The sequence below is a fragment of the Pipistrellus kuhlii genome, unplaced genomic scaffold, assembly GCF_014108245.1.
Source record: "Pipistrellus kuhlii isolate mPipKuh1 unplaced genomic scaffold, mPipKuh1.p scaffold_m20_p_21, whole genome shotgun sequence".
Classification (NCBI taxonomy): Eukaryota; Metazoa; Chordata; class Mammalia; order Chiroptera; family Vespertilionidae; genus Pipistrellus; species Pipistrellus kuhlii.
The window spans coordinates 8,497,752-8,516,025 of NW_023425520.1; the positions used below are offsets into that span (position 1 = coordinate 8,497,752).

The 18,274-nt window shown below is 42.5% G+C and overlaps 1 protein-coding gene across 1 annotated transcript in view; it reads left to right on the forward strand.

Annotated features, from left to right (window-relative positions):
• ZNF454 (zinc finger protein 454) overlaps positions 1-18,274 on the forward strand; it is a 44,744-nt gene that overhangs the window by 19,779 nt on the left and 6,691 nt on the right. Inside the window, exons 3-5 of the mRNA XM_045585952.1 lie at positions 5,658-5,760; positions 7,623-7,749; positions 8,136-8,225. Of these exons, the coding sequence (XP_045441908.1) occupies positions 5,728-5,760; positions 7,623-7,749; positions 8,136-8,225 (250 nt within the window). The 5' untranslated portion in view covers positions 5,658-5,727. The remainder of the gene's footprint in view (positions 1-5,657; positions 5,761-7,622; positions 7,750-8,135; positions 8,226-18,274) is intronic.

An 18,274-nucleotide genomic window follows, 5' to 3' on the forward strand; every position in this document is an offset into this window, starting at 1 on the left:
CCCAAGAAGGGTGAGTACAGTACAAGGAGATATTTTGAGAGACCACATTCACATAATTTATTACAGTATCTTATTAAAATTGTTCTCATTAGTTACTGTTAATCTTTTACTGTGCCTAATTTGTAAATTAAACTTTAACTTAAGTATGTTTTTATGGGAAAAAACATGGTGCGTGTGTCTGTGTATAGGGTTCAGTACAACTTATTGTTTTAGGCATCCCGTGTAGGTCTTGGAACATACCTTGTATACAACAGTTAAGAGAAATACAAAGAACAGAAAAATCAGAACATTGTAGAACAGAAGTAAAAGGAGAATTTAGTGTAGGGATAGGAATAGTTAATATTTCAAATGCTACAAAGGGTTAAAGTAAGTTAAAAATATAAATGTTGCCCTTAGTTTGGTTGTTGATAAACTATGTAAATTTTAGTAGGTTAAAGAGTAAGTTTAAAAGTTGAAAAAGACTTAGTAGCTTGAGTGGGAAAGAAGAGTTTAGAAAGATAACTAGAGGGAGATTGGGGTTGAAAGAATCCCTATCAGAACAGCTTTGGCTACATCAATAAAAAGCCCAGTTAACAATGGCTTATGAGCAAGTAGGGATTTATTTCCTCACATAATAAATCTGGAGGACAATGGGATTGTTCAGAGACAAAATAATTCAATGCCTTGAGTTTTCCATCATGGGCACATGGTTGCCCCAGCTTCAGGTAAAATATCTGCATTCAATGCAAAAAGAAATGGAGTGGGTAGTATTAGCAACATCACTGCCTTTTATCAGAAAATGTTTCCCCAGATGTCCCTCAGTAGACTACTGCTTACATCTTCCTTGACCACAGCTGTATTACATGGAGACTAGCAGCAAAGATGACTGAGAAAAGAAGCATTTGCTCTTGGAGCCTCTATAATGGGTAGGCAAAGAAAAGGTGGTTTGATAAGGTGTTGACTTAACCAATAGTCTGCTGAGAATGTGTTTGCATGACTTAAGGTAGAAGAATTAAGCATGTTTATCACCTAAAAGAAGTGTGGAGTCTAGCTGGTGTTTCTCAGTGGTTGAGCATCGACCTATGAACAAGAAGGTCAGGGTTTATTTCCTGATTGGGGCACATGCCTGGGTTGCAGGCTCAATCTCTAGTAGTGATTATGCAGGTGGCAGCTGATCAATGATTCTCTGTTCATCATTGATGTTTCTTTCTCTTCCTCTCTGAAATCAATTTCATATTTTCAAAAAATAATAAAAGAGATGTGGAGACTCTAAAGGTGCAGAAAGGAGGGGATGTGCAGCGCAAAGTGGGAAAATAAGATTTGGAGCACAGGTAAAGGATATAGGAATCTTTTACACTGGGAAGGACACTTTCCACTGGAAGAGGTGGTAATCAGTGATGGGTGCAGATGTTTGTGGGTGACAATGGAAGAGGTTCTCTGAGGGTTCTCAGTGTTTGGACTCTGGGAAGTTTTAATTCATGGAATTCGAACATCAACGATGAAGGAGGAATGGAACTGAATTATATTGTATCCTCAGAAACTGAAATTTTAAATTTCTCTCCATTTTGCCCAGTTTCCTCCTTTCCCTTCATCTGTTTTTCTTTCTTTTTTTTTTTTTTAATATATTTTATTGATTTTTCACAGAGAGGAAGAGAGAGATAGAGAGTTAGAAACATTGATGAAAGAGAATCATCGATCAGCTGCCTCTTGCACACCCCCTACTGGGGATGTGCCCGCAACCAAGGTACATGCCCTTGCCCGGAATCGAACCTGGGACCTTTCAGTCCGCAGGCAGACGCTCTATCCACTGAGCCAAACCGGTCCCGGCTCATCTGTTTTTCTTACACCTCATTTCATCTGAAGAATACAAGGAGAACCCTAACCAGTTTGGCTCAGTGGATAGAGCGGCCTGTGGACTGAAGAGTCCCAGGTTTGATTCTAGTCAAAGGCATGTACCTTGGCTGTGAGCACACTCAGTGGGGAGTGTGCAGGAGGCAGCTGAATTGATGTTTCTCTCTCATTGATGTTTCTAACTCTATTCCTCTCCCTCTCAGTAAAAACTTATTAACAATATGTTTTAAAAAAGAATACAAGTAGGTGGGAGGAAAGGCAATAAATAAATGGGTAGAAAGTAGAAGAAAGTGATAAAGACTCAAAAGGAAGGCATAGGATAAGGGGAAGAGGAAGAATGAAGTTATTGAAGCCTAAGATGGATATTAGCGCATGGAGGGAGGATCAGGACACATGATCCAGATAAATGGAGGTTTCACTACTTTTTCAGGAGTCTTGGAAGTCTTAGACTCTGTATGTCAGTTTTCAGCCATCTTGGGCAACAAGTAATGAGGACTTTGTACCTTTTCTCTATCAACAGGTGCAGGACTCCTGGTTCCATGCATTAGACATGAGACCTTGTGCAAGGCACTTAACCTTGGTGCCTCCCTTTTTCCATTTGTTAATAGTGCAAACCTCACAGCTTTAGATTGCATTAGGTAACTAATGTAAAGTGCTTATAAAAGTGTACAACATGTAGTTAGTACCCAACAAATGTTATCACCCTCATGTAATATCCAAATATCCAATAACAATAATAGCAAAACTCCATAGCATGGCGTCCACAAACGTTAATTATCTTTGAACTAGAGGCCCAGTGCCAGAATTCATGCACCAGTGCGGTCCCTTGGCCTGGCCTGTGGGATTGGGCTGAAACCAGCTCTCCGACATCCCCCTGAGGGGCCCTGGATTGTGAGAGGGTGCAGGCCAGGCCGAGGGGCCCTACTGGTGCACATCTGGGACCATGTGGGGAGTTAGCCAGCCAGAGGGACTGCCCAGGAGGGGTCCAGGGTGTGTCTGGCACATCTTGCTCAGATCCCATCAGCAAGCTAACTACTGGTTGGAACATCTGCCCCATGGTGGTCAGTGCACATCATAGCCATTGAACAGCCTTAGTATATCATTAGCATAATACGTTTTGATTGGTTGAATGGCTGACCAGATTACCAGACACTTAGCACATTGGGCTTTTATTATATAGGATGACTATGCTCTCAATACATACCTTGTAAGAAAAAATAAAAATAAAACTGGCAGTTAGTCCCATCTCCAGCCTGCAGTAATAGCCTACTAACTTTTTCCTGTATTCCTTCCCACCACTGCGTGTTTTCCACACAACTGACCAGTGATTCTGTCCAAGTATGGTCAGCCATGTCACTGTTTTGCTCAAACACCTGTAATGGTTTCCCATCACATACAGATTAAGTCCTGCAATGGGTTCTAGGGTTCTAGTGACCCTGTGAATTCATCACCTCCCCCTCTCCCTTGTTCACCAGGCTCTCTCCAGTCATATTGGATTTCTAAGCCTCAAACTTACCAGGTACCCTTCTCTGGGCAGCATTCCTGTTTCCTCCTGCTTAGAGGTTCCTCCCAGATAGTCACATGATTTCCTCCCTTACTGTATTCCAGTGTCTGCTCGATATTTTCTCAGGGCTAACTTCCCAAAACGCTACTTAAAATAATCCCGAACCTCTGACACACTCTAAAACTTAATCCTGCTTCACTGTCATCAGTATCTGAGGTTTTGTTTTATTGACTTCCTCCCCGAGGAGAACTACACCTGAATAAGTGCAGGGTTTTCAGCCCTAGAACAAGGCCTCACACATCAGTGCTCCTAAGCAGGTTCCTACAGAAGCCTTCAATAAAACCCCAAACAATGCTGTAGTGTCACATACAAGTCACTGACACTGCTTCTCAAGAAGTAGCCAACGGGTTAGTTCCCTGACAAACCTCCGGCCACATACTTGAAATTTTCACCACCTACAGAATCGAAACCCTCTCAGGTCTTCCTGAAAACCCTGACAAATCGCCAAGAGCGATTTATTCCACCTGCTCTACGCTTCCCAGGCACCGTGCCCGAAGCCCCCGCCCAGGTCCCGATCCTCCTGGGCAGCCTCCTCACTCCTCTGCCATCCTTCTGCCCGAGCCCTCCCGCCTCCGCATCCCGTTTCTCCAGGCCCCACGGCCGGCCACACGGTCCGCGTCGGTGGCGTCCCCGGGCGGATGCACAGCCTCACTGTCCTCGGCGCGGTCCGCGGTCTGGCACGCGCCTTTCGGCTTTTTGTGTCCTCCTCCCTCCTCCGGTACCAGTCCTGAGCCACACCCCTCAGCGGACCCGGCGCCGCTCCACCGGACTGACCTGCCTCATCCCAACTTCTCGCTAGTCTCTCGCCCGAACGTGTTTCAAAGCAGAGACCGAGTCCCAGTCTGACCAGAGCGGAACCAAAGCCGCAACTCCCCGTTAACACGCGGGGCGTTATTTGCAGCATGGACCGGCGGCGCCCCGCCGAGACCTCTGGGAAATGTAGTTTCCGTGCAAAGTCTCTGGACCTGGCGGAGGGGGCGGGGTGTGAAGTAAGGGGCCGTCTGCTCGCGAGAGCAATATTTTCTTCCGCGCGGCGGCGGGTCTGCCAGGTGGGAAGTGGCCTGGAGAGCAGAGCGGCGCCGCCTTGGAATTGGTGGGTTCGTCCCTGCGGTGCCGAGGGAAATGCGCAAGCGCAGTTCAGACCCGGGCTGCAGCCTCCAGCGCTTTGTTCTGTGGCGGCGACGCGGCGATGGAGGACCCTCGCCGCTGGCGGGGTCTCCGCGGCCGCCCGTGGGTCACCGGGCGCCGTAGCCAGAGCCTCGCCGGGAGCGCGGGAGCGGCCGCGGGCGGTTGCGTCCGGGGAGAAGAACGGAGGTGAAAGCTCAGTGGGTCCGTTGCATGCTCCGTCCCGGAGAACGCTGCTGTGATGCCGCAGACTTCCCAGGATGTATGGCCCAGGTTTGATTCCAAAGAGAAAAAGGACGCCAAGGTTTGGGTTCTTGGATTTCGGGCTCGAATCTGCGAGCGCCCTCAGGAGGACGCGGGCAGGGCTTCTGGCGAGCATCTTGGAGCCGAGCCGACCCCGGGAAGCCCGTTCACGCCCAGGGGGTAGCTGATGCTCCCGGTGGGTTGTGACACTACGTGGAGCCCCTCCGAGCGGGCAGCAGAGCAGAGGGCGGGAGGGTTGGGTGAAGATTCCTAACCGTCTCCCTCTTTCTGCCTCCCCCTCTTCCACCAAATGCCTGCTCATCTACCTTTCACGCCAGGTGACCCAAACTGGGCCTCGGAAGAGGACAGACCTGAGGTCAGAGAAGGGCTTGGCTTGAAAGCCTCGACCATGAAGGAGTTGTTGGGGAGGAGATCTACCCTTCTTTGCTTCCTTTTGGAGGAGAAAGAAGTTGACTCTCCTCCTGCACTTCCTAACCCCACTCCCAGAATTAGGCAGCTGTCCAGCTAGGAAAGGCTTCTGTAGAGAGACCTCTCAGAGTAAGGAGGGCAAAGTTCTGGGAGCGGGTAGAAAGCGTGAAAGCTGGGGCTGGAGAGTGCTTTCTGCAAGGAGAAGCCAATGTATTTACGCTATGGAAGGGGGATGTTAGGGTGTGTGTGTGAGTGTGTGTGTGTGTGTGTGTGTGTGGTAGCAGAATGGTGAGTGATTCCCTTTACTGTGGGGACCAGCAGGAATGCTCCCAGGAGGAGAGAGAATTGGGAGCAAATGGCTAAGAATTCAGGGCTGGTATTGGAGGACTCCCAGGATGCGAATGCTCACAGCCTCACTCTGGACTGCTGTGTGCTTTCTTCTGATGCAGTCCTCTCCCCATAACAGGTGTGTAGAGGTTTCTGCCTGAAGAGTCCTGCTCTGCTCGTTCCTAAAAGAGCTCAGTAGAGAAGAAGCAATGGCTGTCAGGCACCTGCCACACATGGCCCCGGTGAGTGAGGATTGTAGTGGAGCATTCTTCCACACACGGAATTGTCTTAGAGTTGAATGTGGAGGTTTGGAGAGTGTGGGCGTGTTCCTTTTCCCTGACCAGAGCTTTTTCTGCCAGTCCAGTCTCATTCAGAGGACTGATGCAGTCACTACATTCTCCCTTCCCACCATGTCAGGCTCATCCTAATGGGTGCCATCCAAGCTAAAGAACTTGTTAAAAGTCACAAAAGTGACAACTGGAACTGGAATCCAGGTTGGTCCAAAAGAGAAGCCTGCACTCTTTCTACTAGCAAGTATGATTAGGTATCTAAAGTGATAAAGGCAGTGCCTAAGACAGGAGCTGAGAGGAGAGATTGGAACACTTTCTTGAGGAGATGAGATTTACTGAACCCTCTTTTAAAAAATATGACATACGGCTTTTTCAGAGAAATTTGCATACCAATGAAATAATTTTAAAAAGTGGTACATGTATGAATGGAATATTACTCAGCCATGAAAAATAGTGAAATCTTACCATTTGTGACAACATGGGTGGACCTAGAGGGCATTATGCTCTGTGAAATAAGTCAGTCAGAGAAAGACAATTGCCATATGGTTCTACTTACATGTGGAATCTAAAGAACAAAATAAACAAAACAGAAACATACTTATAGAAAGAACAAAACTGATGGTTGTCCGATGGGAGGGGTTTGGGGAGTTGGATGAAAAAGGTGAGGGGATTAAGAAGTACAAATCGATAGTTACAGAATAGTCACGGGGATATAAAGTATACAGCACAAGGAATATAGTCAGTGGTATTGTGATAATTATGTATGTGCCAGGTAAGTACTAGACCTAAGGGAGAAATCACTTCATCTGTAGTAATAAAAGGGTAATGTGCTCATTAGGTCAGGAGACCTGGGAGACCTTCTGGACAAAGCCCTGGTTGCAGGGCCGAGGCAGAGGTGGTTAGGGGTGATCAGGCCAGCAGGGGAGGGAAGTTGGGGGCAATCAGGCTGGTAGGGGGACAGTTGGGGATGATCAGGCTGGCGGTCGGGGATGGGGGGTCGTTGGGGGGCGAGCAGGCCAGCAGGGGGAGCAGTTGGAAGCGATCTGGCCGGTGGGGGGCGGGGGGGCAGTTGGTGGTGATCAGGCCAGCAAGGGGGTACAGTTAGGGATGATTAGGTCAGAAGGGTGGGGCAGTTGGCAGTGATCAGGCCCGCAGGCAGAGTGGTTAGGGGCAATCAGGCAGGCAGGCAGGTGAGTGGTTAGGAGCCAGTGGTCCTGGATTGTGATAGGGATGTCCAACTGCAGTCAGACATCCCCTGAAGGGTCCCAGATTGGAGAGGGTGCAGGCCTGTGCATGAATTTCTTGCATCAGGCCACTAGTAAGTTATACAGATGTCTAATTACTATGTAACATTGTATGTCAACTATAATAATAATTTTTATTTTTAAAAAGATTATGCTTTCAATTTCAATAATTTACTAAAAGGCTTTGAGCAGAGCCAACTTCTTGAGAATCAGGTTATGGACTGCACTATGAGATAGCACTCATTTGAGTGTATAAGTTCCAATGAGTTTGGTAAAATTGTTCTAGCACCTTCACATTTAAGCCTGTCTGGGGCAGGACTCTGTGGCAGAAATCATTGATAGCGATGAGCAGCTCCAGTTTCTGACGTCGTTTAGGACCCATCTGACACAACACTTTTTCTGCGCAACTGGTCTCAATGGTGCCAGTCTACGGTGGTATTCCCTTCCTTGACCATTTTCTCAAATTCATTGTTGGTGTTGTGCAATTACCTTGTGTTTACACCCTGCCTTAGTTTGTTTGCCGTGTGAAGGGGTAGCCGCCAGACAACAGGGATGGGCTTGTTGTTCCAGGAATCAGTGACCTTCAAGGATGTGGCTGTGCGCTTCACCCAGGATGAGTGGGCACAGCTGAGCCCTGCTCAGAGGGCCTTGTACAGGGATGTGATGCTGGAGAACTACAGCCACCTGGTCTCACTGGGTAAGTGGGGAGCCTCGGAAGGTTTGCCTTCACATGTGGACATCTCTTGGGACCTTACACTGGTAGCACATAGCTGGCATGGGCTGATAGAAGATGTCATTTTTAAGTCTGCGACCTGCCTACCTTGGTGTCCCAGACACAGGACTCTTTTGGCCCATAGAGTGAGTGGGGGTTGAATCTTCCCTCCCTTTGGCAGAGAGAAGGTCATGGGCATAGGTTGTGTATCAGACCTGAGCCATCTTTTTGTCCTCTGGGAACTCATCTCTATCTTGGCCTTCCCATCAATCACCTTTTCCAGGAAGATCTGAGGACCAGGTCTCGTCCTTGCAATGACTTTTTTCTATAGCATGAACAGATGTGGTCCATTTCCCCCCCCTTAAAAACAGGGCTCTTTGGACCCAAACCAGATCTGTTTGCCCAGCTTGGAAAAGGGGAAGATTGGACAGCAGGAGACGCCTCCCGAGGCTTCTGTCTGGGTAAGACCCTGCGTGTGGGAGACATGGAGAGAAACTCGGCAAATGCGACAGGCTGTGGCCCTGGAAATGAGCGTCTTCTCCCTTCTGTTCACCTCAGTACTTCGCTGTCACCTTTGTCCCTGCATGCATACGTCGCTCCTTTCTTTTGGCAATCTGTGCCTCCCTCTCTGGGACATTTCTTCTCTCCCTATCTGGCATAGATTAATCGTCTCTGGTTTGGAAAAGACCTCACATGTAATCTGGGCAGCTCCCCCACTATGTTCCATTGTCCCATTCAACACTTGACAGTGCAGCCTCTGTTCCTACTTCTCCAGTGAGGGGGAGCCACGCTGGGCCACACACAGTAGGGCGGCTTCTTCATAGTTATAGGCCAGTAACCATACTCACCCTGAGGCTGCTCTTGTAGCTAAACCTTGCACATTTCTTCAACTGCTCTCCTGTTTGTCCAGACCTGTATACATGTATTCAGCCAGCATTCAGTTACTTTCCACCTTCTGTGGCAGCGCACTTACTAAATTATACTCTGCTGTATCACTCACATCCAGCATCCAAATGCTTGGCATCTGGGTGGGTGTCATAGACTTGTTGCTTAGGGACATAGAGATCATGATAGTTTAGTGGTTGTTACTTGTCTTGAGGAGCCCATTGGATTTGGTAGCTTAAGAGCAAGAGAAGGGTGCTTTCCTACCCCTGAATGTTCTAGAGCAGCGGTCGCCAGCCGGTGGTCTGTGAGGTCTAAAAGGTTGATGAACGCTGTTCTAGAGAGCTTATTGCCACATCCGACACTACGTTACAACATTTCACTTTTACTGTCATACTTGCAGGCTGTAAAATATTTACTGTGTGTGTATATAGTATATAATATATATATATATTTAAAAACCTTACTGATGTTTCACAGAAGTCCAGTGAAGTAGGCAGGAATTTATATCTTACATGAAACCACTATGTACCTGCAATGTCTCGGACACAATTTGTTATGGAATTTAAGTGTTTGAACTCCACAACAGTTATCAAGAACATTTTTGACCCCAATGGCATTCTGAATTTGTATGTTTTATTACAAGCAAACTAAGGCACCTTAATATTTCATTCTGTGTCAAACAGGCAGGGTTATGACAAACAAGGGGGGGATTAAACAAATTCATTCACTGTCCTACCACTCCGGTATCATGAATGCATTCTTCCATTCACTCGTCACTAACACTAGCTCTTTACTGCACTGCTGTGCGGGGAACATGAACATGAAGAAGGACTTGGATGCCGATAAGGGACTCTATACTCAGGTGTGGGAATGACTTGAAAACCTGGTGGGTGTGATTCATTTCTTCCCAGATGCCTTTCATAGCCCTCGGACCCAGCACCTCTTATTTGTGCATTGCCTGGACACCCTAAATTTTGAGCCTATTCATGAAGGATAATTAGTGGTTAGCCAGTCAGACATGGAAAGAAGTCTTATTTTATATTTCCCAATAAAGATTTATAGTTGTTTCCCCCATTTCTGATAGGGTTATATTTTTATTTTTGAAGAGTACCGCCTTCTCTTTTGCTGTTTTAACCGGAAATTGCTAATATAAAGATATGGTTGTCATTTCCAATTGTATTTATCCCCTTCTGGTCACTCTCTTATTTTATTTATTTATTTATTTATTTACTTATTTTAAATATATTTTATTGATTTTTTACAGAGAGGAAGGGAGAGGGATAGATAGCCAGAAACATCGATGAGAGAGAAACATCGACCAGCTGCCTCCTGCATACCCCCACTGGGGATGTGCGCACAACCAATATACATACCCTTGACCAGAAACAAACCCGGAACCCTTCAGTCCGCAGACCGACGCTCTATCCACTGAGCCAAACTGGCCTTGGCTGGTCACTCTCTTATTCGTAAAATATTGGATTCATTTTTAGTTTTTAAAAAAATATATATTTTATTGAATTTTTACAGAGAGGAAGGGAGAGGGATAGAGAGCTAGAAATGTCGATGAGAGAGAAACATTGACCGGAATCGAACCTGGGACCTTAGTCTGCAGGCCGATGCTCTATCCAGAGCCAAACCGGCTTCGGCTAGTTTTTGTTTTTTTCTTATTGCTGTTTCTTCTATAATAATAAAGCATAATATGCTAATAGAGTGGACAGTCGAACAACCTTCCAGCTGTCCTTCCGGATGAAGCTGGGACTGGGAGGGCCGAGACTTTTGCACAAATTTCGTGCATCAGGCCTCTAGTTTCTTAATAACTAGCTAGGACTTCAAAAATCATATAGAACAATGTTAATAGGTGTTATCTCTAATTTATAAGTGACTGGGTCTAGACCCAGTGATTGGCAAAATCATTAGTCAACAGAGCCAAATATCAACAGCACAACGATTGAAATTTCTTTTAAGAGCCAAATTTTTTAAACTTAAACTTCTTCTAACGCCACTTCTTCAAAATAGACTCACCCAGGCCGTGGTATTTTGTGGAAGAGCCACACTCAAGGGGCCAAAGAGCTGCATGTGGCTCACGCACAAGCTGTGGTTTGCCGACTACTGGTCTAGACCTTTTCCATTGTTGTACCAGTTACTCTTGGTTTAGAATAGACACTTATTTGTAATCAGCACAAGAAAAAGTCCTCATGAATAGCTTTCCTTCTTTTTCTCTTCTCTGAGCCATGAGGTATTGGAGTTAGAAGGAGGAGAAAGCTGAATGAGTCCCTGTGGCAGGTCACCATTACTGGGTAGCTTCTGGGGATTTATGTTAGATAATGACAGCCTGTGAGGCAAGTATGATTAACACCAGTTTATAGAAAACGGAATCTCAGCTTGGTTAATTAATTTGGATAGATTTAATGTTAGTATGACATGGCAAGACAGGATTAGGGTGAAGCTAACATGAAACTCATCTGACCCAAAAACTGTCATTTCCCCCCCTTCTCCAAAATATCTTTAGTTACACAGAAATGGTTTACTCAGAAAACATCTTGATCTCTTATTTTGAGTGGTTCACTAATAACTTTTTACATTTCTTCTTTATTAATTGGTTTAAGTTTCTTTTTGTTATATGAACTGTACATCTTACCCTTTAGCTTTAAATTAGTCTTTTTTGAGCTATAAAATGTATTCATTTACAATTATGTATGGCGTGTATCTGCAATTTTAACATTTGTATATTATGTCATCTTTCTAATTTCCAATTTTACTTGCATATTTTTTCTCTTAAATTTGTTGGGAATTTTTTTTTTAGAAAGCCAGCTCTTATTTCTCTGACAAGTAATTTTAAAATTTATATACTTATGTTTATTTTTAGAGAGGAAGGGAGAGGGAGAGAGAGAGAGAGACATTGATGCGAGAGTGAAATATTGATTGGGCTACTTCTTGCATGCCTCCTACTGTGGATTGAGCCTGAAAACTGGGCTTGTGCCCTGACTGGGAATTGAACTGGCAACCTTTCAGTGCATAGGACAATGCCCAACCAGCTGAGCCACACGAGCCAGATATTTTATTTCTATACTTAACATTATCATTTGCTTTGTTTACCTTAAAATAAGTATATTTTGAATACTGTATATATAGTTACAAAAGAGGATATGTAATATCTTTTTGAACATTTTGAAGAACTAAGAAATAACACCCATACTTCACTATCCAGCTTAAGAAAACAGAACATGGAGGCATATGTGAAGCCCAGTGTGCACCCCCTCTTCACACCTTCTCCTTTCATGCTAGAGACTCACTAGCTTGAATTCTTCCTAAGCAACTCTGTGCTGCTCTTCATGGTTTTACCACATTTATCCATAGTTTGGACCAATGCTATTGCTGTAAGCTTGATATATATGTGTTATACTATAGATATCTTTCCACAACTTCCATTTTTAAATCCTTATTGTGATGTGTAGCTCTAGATATTTTTAAATTGCACTTTGATATTCCTTCAATGACTATCCCTTAATTTATCCTTTCTCTTGTTGATAGACCTGAGACCATATTGTTTCAAGACTTTTTGTTGTTTTTAATAGGGCTGACCCAAATATGCTTGTGCATACTTCCTAGAGTTTTCTTGTGTTCAGGTACAAATACTGGATATAAAAGCATATGCTGCTTCAACTGTACTAGATTTTCCCAGAGTTCCATATTATACTAATAGTTGATGTAAGTTCATGTTACTTTACATTCTTGCCAAAATGCCTCCTGCACACCTCCTACTGGGGATGTGCTTACAACCAAGGTACATGCCCTTGACCTGAATCGAATCCAGGACCTCTCAGTCCCCAAGCCGACACTCTATCCATTGAGCCAAACTGGTCCCGGCGAAGAATCTTGGTTTTAGTTCTTGTTATTCATCACCTTGAATATTTCTTGCCACTCCCTTCTGACCTGCAAAGTTTCTGTTAAGAAATCAGCTGACAGTTGTATGGGTGCTCCCTTATAGGTAATTAACTGCTTTTCTCTTGCTGCTTTAAGATTCTCTCTTTGTCTGTAACTCTTGGCATTTGAATTATGATGTATCTTGGTGTGGGTCTTTTTGGGTTCCTCTTGTTTGGGACTCTTTGTACTTCCTGGACTTATAAGTCTATTTCGTTCACCAGAGAGGGGGAGTTTTCTGTCATGATTTCTTCAAATAGGTTTTCAATATCTTGCTCTCTTCTTTTTCTGGTATCCTCATAATGTGAATATTGTACACTTACTTGAAGTTGCCCCAGAGGCTCCTTACACTATCTTCATATTTTTTTTATTCGTTTTTCTTTTTGCTATTCTGATTGGGTGTTTTTTGCTTCTTCATATTCCAAGGTGTTCATTTGATTCTCAGAATCCTATATTCTACTGTTGAATCCTAGTAAATTCTGTATTTCAGTTATTGTAGGCTTAATTTCTGATTGGTCCTTTTTCATGTCTTTGAAATTCTCACTAAGGTTCTCATCTCACTAGGTCCCTTGAAGCTCTCATTAACTCCCTTGAAGCTCATTAAGATCCTTAAGTAATTATTAGGTCTAGTAATAATTAATGTCGTTTTCTAATACTTTTTTAAATCAAATTTATTTAAACAATACAACAAAATTTAATCAACAATATAGTTGCCGTTGTTTTCTACTACTTGTGCCCAACGCTCAGGAAGCATTTTAATCCCTCTGTTGTAAAATTCTTGTGATTTTGATGCCAAAAATTCGGTCAATGCATTTTTGAGGCATTCTTCATTATTAAATTTTTTTCCAAGAAGAAAGTTTTGCAAAGAACGAAACAAATGGTAATCGGAAGGGGCAATATCAGGAGAATATGCAGGTTGAGGGAGAACTTCCCATTCCAACTGGCGCAGTTTTTCAGCAGTGATTCTTGCAGTATGAGGTCATGCGTTATCGTGGTGAAGAATTACGCCCTTCCGATTAATCAGCGCGGGTTCTTTTTCTCTTAAAGCTTGGGCTAACCTTTCCAATTGGGCACTATACACTGCACTTGTAATGGTTTGGTTAGATGGTAAAAGTTCATAATGAAGAATTCCTTTAAAATTCCACCAAACACACAACATCACTTTTTTCGCATGCAAGTCAGGTTTTGGCGTGGGCTGCGGAGCCTCATTTTTGTCCAACCATTGAGGCCGCCTTTTCAAATTAACATACAGCACCCATTGTTCATCTCCGGTAACAATTTCCTCTAAAAACGGCAAACGGTTTTGACGAGAGAGGAGCGAACTGCAAATTGTGACTCTTTGATTACGGTTGTTGTCGGTCAACTCATGAGGAACCCATTTTCCAAACTTTTGGACTTTGCCAAGTGCACGCAATTGATTGGAAATTGTTTTTTGTGAACAATTTAAAGTTGTCGCAAGCTCTTGTTGGGTAATTTGAGGATTTTGCACCAAAAGAGCTTGAAGAGCTTCTTGATCAAAATTGGACACACGGCCTCGACCACTCTTGTCATCTAACGAAAAATTTCCCTCGCGAAATTTCTCAAACCAACGCTGGCATTTTCTGGCGCTAACTGCATCTTGACCAAGAGCACTACAGATGTTTTTTGCAGCCTCACTTGCTTTTCTTCCTAATTGGAACTCGTAAAGCATGCAGTGCCGAATATGCTCTTCATCCGCCATCTTCTTAGCCCTAGTTTTGCAACAAAAACCAAACCAAACACAAACTTTTTCAAGCAAAACTTGTTAATTGCACTTCACATGTTCTGTAGATACCACGTGTTTGAAGGTTATGTCAATACAAGTCAACGCCAAGCAAGATTTTAAACGAATGTTTAAAAACGACATTAATTATTACTAGACCGATATATAACCATTGTTTTGAACTCTGTATGCAGTCGTTTGCTTGCTTCCATTTTTTTTTATTTGTGACATATTTCTTTGTTTCAGCATTTTGGCTGCTTCCCTGTGTTTGTTTCTATGTATTAGGTAGAACTTCTATGTCTCCCTTGTGTAGTAGGTGTTCTGTAGAACCCAATGGCTCAGCCTCCCCAGTCACCTGAGCTGGGCCTTCTACTGTAGATGCACCCCCATGTGGGCTGTGTGCACAGTCTTATTGTAGTCGAGCCTTCATTGCTATTGGTGTCACTGGGAGGAATTGACCTCCAGACCAATTGGCTGAAGGACTAGCTGCAACTAAAGTGGAAGAGCTGCTGCTATGCAGGACACACCCTTATGGAGCAGGACTTGCTTCAGTGGGGCTTTGGTGGTCACTGAGTCTGGTCCTTGAGTGTGTTACTTGTGGATGTGTAGAGTTATATACTATACTGAATAGTGATGAAAGTGGGGATCCTTGTCTTGTTCCTGATCTTAGAGAAAAAACTTTTAACTTTTCGCAATTGAGTGTGATGCTAGCTTTGGGTTTGTCATATGTAGCCTTTATCATTTTGATTTAATTTTTTTATATCTACTTTTTAAAGAGTTTTTAATCATAAATGGATTTTGAATTTTGTCAAATGCTTTTCTACACCTATTCAGATGTTCAAATGGTTTTTATCCTTTATTTTGTTAATATGATATATCACATTGATTGATTTATGGATGTTGAACCATTGCATCTCTGGGATGAAACCCATTTGGTTATGGTACATAATTTTTTTAATATATTGTTGAATCCAGTTTGCTAACATTCTGTTGAGAATTTTTGCATCTATATTCCTTAAGGATATTGGCCTTTAATTTCCTATTTTTTTGTAATGTCATTGTCTGATTTTGGTATCTTGGAAATGTTTAGAAGCATTTATTCCTATTTAATTTTTTGAAATAGTTTTGAGTAGATACTATTTCATCTTTGAATGTTATGTAGAATTCAACTGTGAAGCTGCCTGGCTCTGGACTTTTATTTGTTGGGATTTAAAAAAAATATATTTTATTGATTTTTTACAGAGGAAGAGAGGGGGATAGAGATTTACAAACATCGATGAGAGAGAATCACCTACCAGCTGCCTCTTTCACACCCCCTACTGGGGATGTGCTCGCAACCAAAATACATGCCCTTGACCAGAATCGAACCTGGAACCTTTCAGTCCTCAGGCTGACGCTCTATCCACTGAGCCAAACCTGTTTCAGCTGTTGGGAATTTTTTGATTATCATTTCAGTTTCAATGATAGTAATATGTCTGTTTAGATATGTATTTCTGCCTGGCTCAGTCTTGGAAAGTTAGATACTTACAGAAATTTACCATAACATTTCTTCCAGGTTACTGAACTTATTGACATGTAATTGCTTTGTATAGTTCAGTACTCCTATGTTGGGTGCGTAGGTACTTATGATTATTATTGGGTCGGCAGCTAAGTAATTGCGGATTTTTAAAAGAAAATCAAAGACAATTTTTTCATGGAACTAAATAACTTTATTCTGTAATGTATTGCCCATTTTGATCAATGACCTCTTGCCATCTTTCAGGCAGCATCATAATCCCACGTTCAAAAAACTTCTGGTTTTTATTAGCAAAAAACTGAATCAGGTACGATTTGACATCATCATCATTATTGAAATTTTTACCATTCAAGGAGTTTTGTAAAGATCGAAACAAAAAGTAATCAGATGGTGCAAGGTCAGGACTATATGGTGGATGTGGCAAAACATCCCAACCAAGCTCCATTAATTTTTGCCGAGTGACCAAAAATGTGTGTGGCCTTGCATTGTCATGATGGAATACAACACCTTTTCGATTTGTCAATTCGGGCCACTTTTCTTCAACTGCATTGTTTAATTTCGTTAGTTGTTCAATGTAGACATCAGAATTGATCGTTTGGTTGGGTGGTAAGAGTTCAAAGTAGACAATTCCTTTGTAATCCCACCAAACTGATAACAAAACCTTCTTTTGATGAATATCAGCTTTTGATGTTGTTTGAGTTGGTTCACCTGGCCTGCTCCACGATCTTTTCCACTTGATATTGTTGTAAACAACCCATTTTTCATCGCCAGTTATCAGTCGTTTTAAAAATGGACCATTTTCATCACGTTTCTTTAGCAAATCGCAGCTGCTAATGCGTTGTGTTAACTCTGATTCTTTCAGTTCGTGAGGAACCCATGTATCGAGTTTTTGAACATAGCCAAGTTGTTTTAAGTGATTTTCAATGCATGTATGTGATACATGAAGCTTCTCTGCAATCTCACGTGTTGTACTGTGACAGTCCGAATTGATTATTGCTTTGATTAGGGCGTCATCAACTTCAACTGGACGACCAGAGCGTTTTTCATCTTTGAGTGAAAAATCACCAGAACGAAATTTGGCAAACCAATTTTGACACTGCCGTTCTTTTAAGGCTTCGTCACCATAAACAGCACATAACTTTTTATGAGCTTGCGATGCGTTTTTCCCTTTGAGGAAGTAAAAAAGCAAAATATGACGAAAATGTTCCTTTTGATTTTCCATTTTTCAACGAACGCCAAACGAAAACTACAAAACAGATCAAAAAACTTTTTTTACTGATTAACAGCTGAATAGCCAACTATCAAACAACAAAATGTGTTTTACATTTGTACTACGTCTGCAAACCTAAAAATTCAACTGAAGCCATATATGTGTGAAACCAGCAATTACTTAGTTGCCGACCCAATATATCCTCTTCTTGGATTGACCCCTTCATAATATTCTTTAATAATTCTTTGTATTTCTGTGGTGTCAGATGTAACTTCTTTTTCATTTATGATTTGGCATCTTTTTTGGTCCTTGATGAGTTTAGCTAAAGGTTTTTTTACTTTATCTTTTCGAAGAACCAGTCCTTAGTTTTATTTATCTTTTCCATTGTTTTATTTCTATTTTTATTTCCATTTTGATCTTAACTACTTCCTTCCTTTTGTTTTCTTTAGGTTTTGTTTGCTCTTTTTTTAGTTCCTTTAGGTGTACAGGTAGATTGTTTACTTGGGATTTTTTCTGTTTCTTAAGTTCATAGCCTGTATAGCTATGAATTTCCCTCTTTAGAGTGCTTTTGCTGCCTCCCATATATTTTAAATAGTTGTATTTTCATTTGTTTCAAGATAGGTTTTTACTTACAGTTTGATTCCTTTTTGATCCATTGGTTGTTGAGTGGCAAATTGTTTAATCTCTACATAATATTTGTGTATTTTTTTTTGGGGTTTTCTTTTTTTCCCCCTCTCCCTTTCTCTCCCCCCTTTCCCGTAGTTGTTGATTTCTAGTTTTCATGCTACTGTGGTCAGAAAAGATGCTTGATATGATTTCAATCTTCTTGAATTTATTGAAGCTTGTTTTGTGATATGTGATCTGTTCTGGAGAATGTTCTATGTGTACTTGAAAACAATATGTATTTTGCAGTTTTTGGATGAAATACTCTGGAATATACTATGTTAGGTGAATCTGATCTTACATAACATTTAAGGCCATTATTTCTTTATTAATTTTTTGTCTAGATGATTGATCTACCCATTGATGTCAGTAGCATATTAAAATATCCTACTTTTGCCCTAGTCAGTTTGACTCAGTGGATAGAGCGCCTGTGGACTAAAGGGTCCTGGGTTCGAGTCCAGTCAAGGGCATGTACCTCAGTTGCAGGCTCGATCTCTGACTGTGGTTGGGGTGTGTGTGGAGGCAACCAACTGATGTGTCTCTCACATTACTGTTTCTCTCTCTCTGTCTAGCC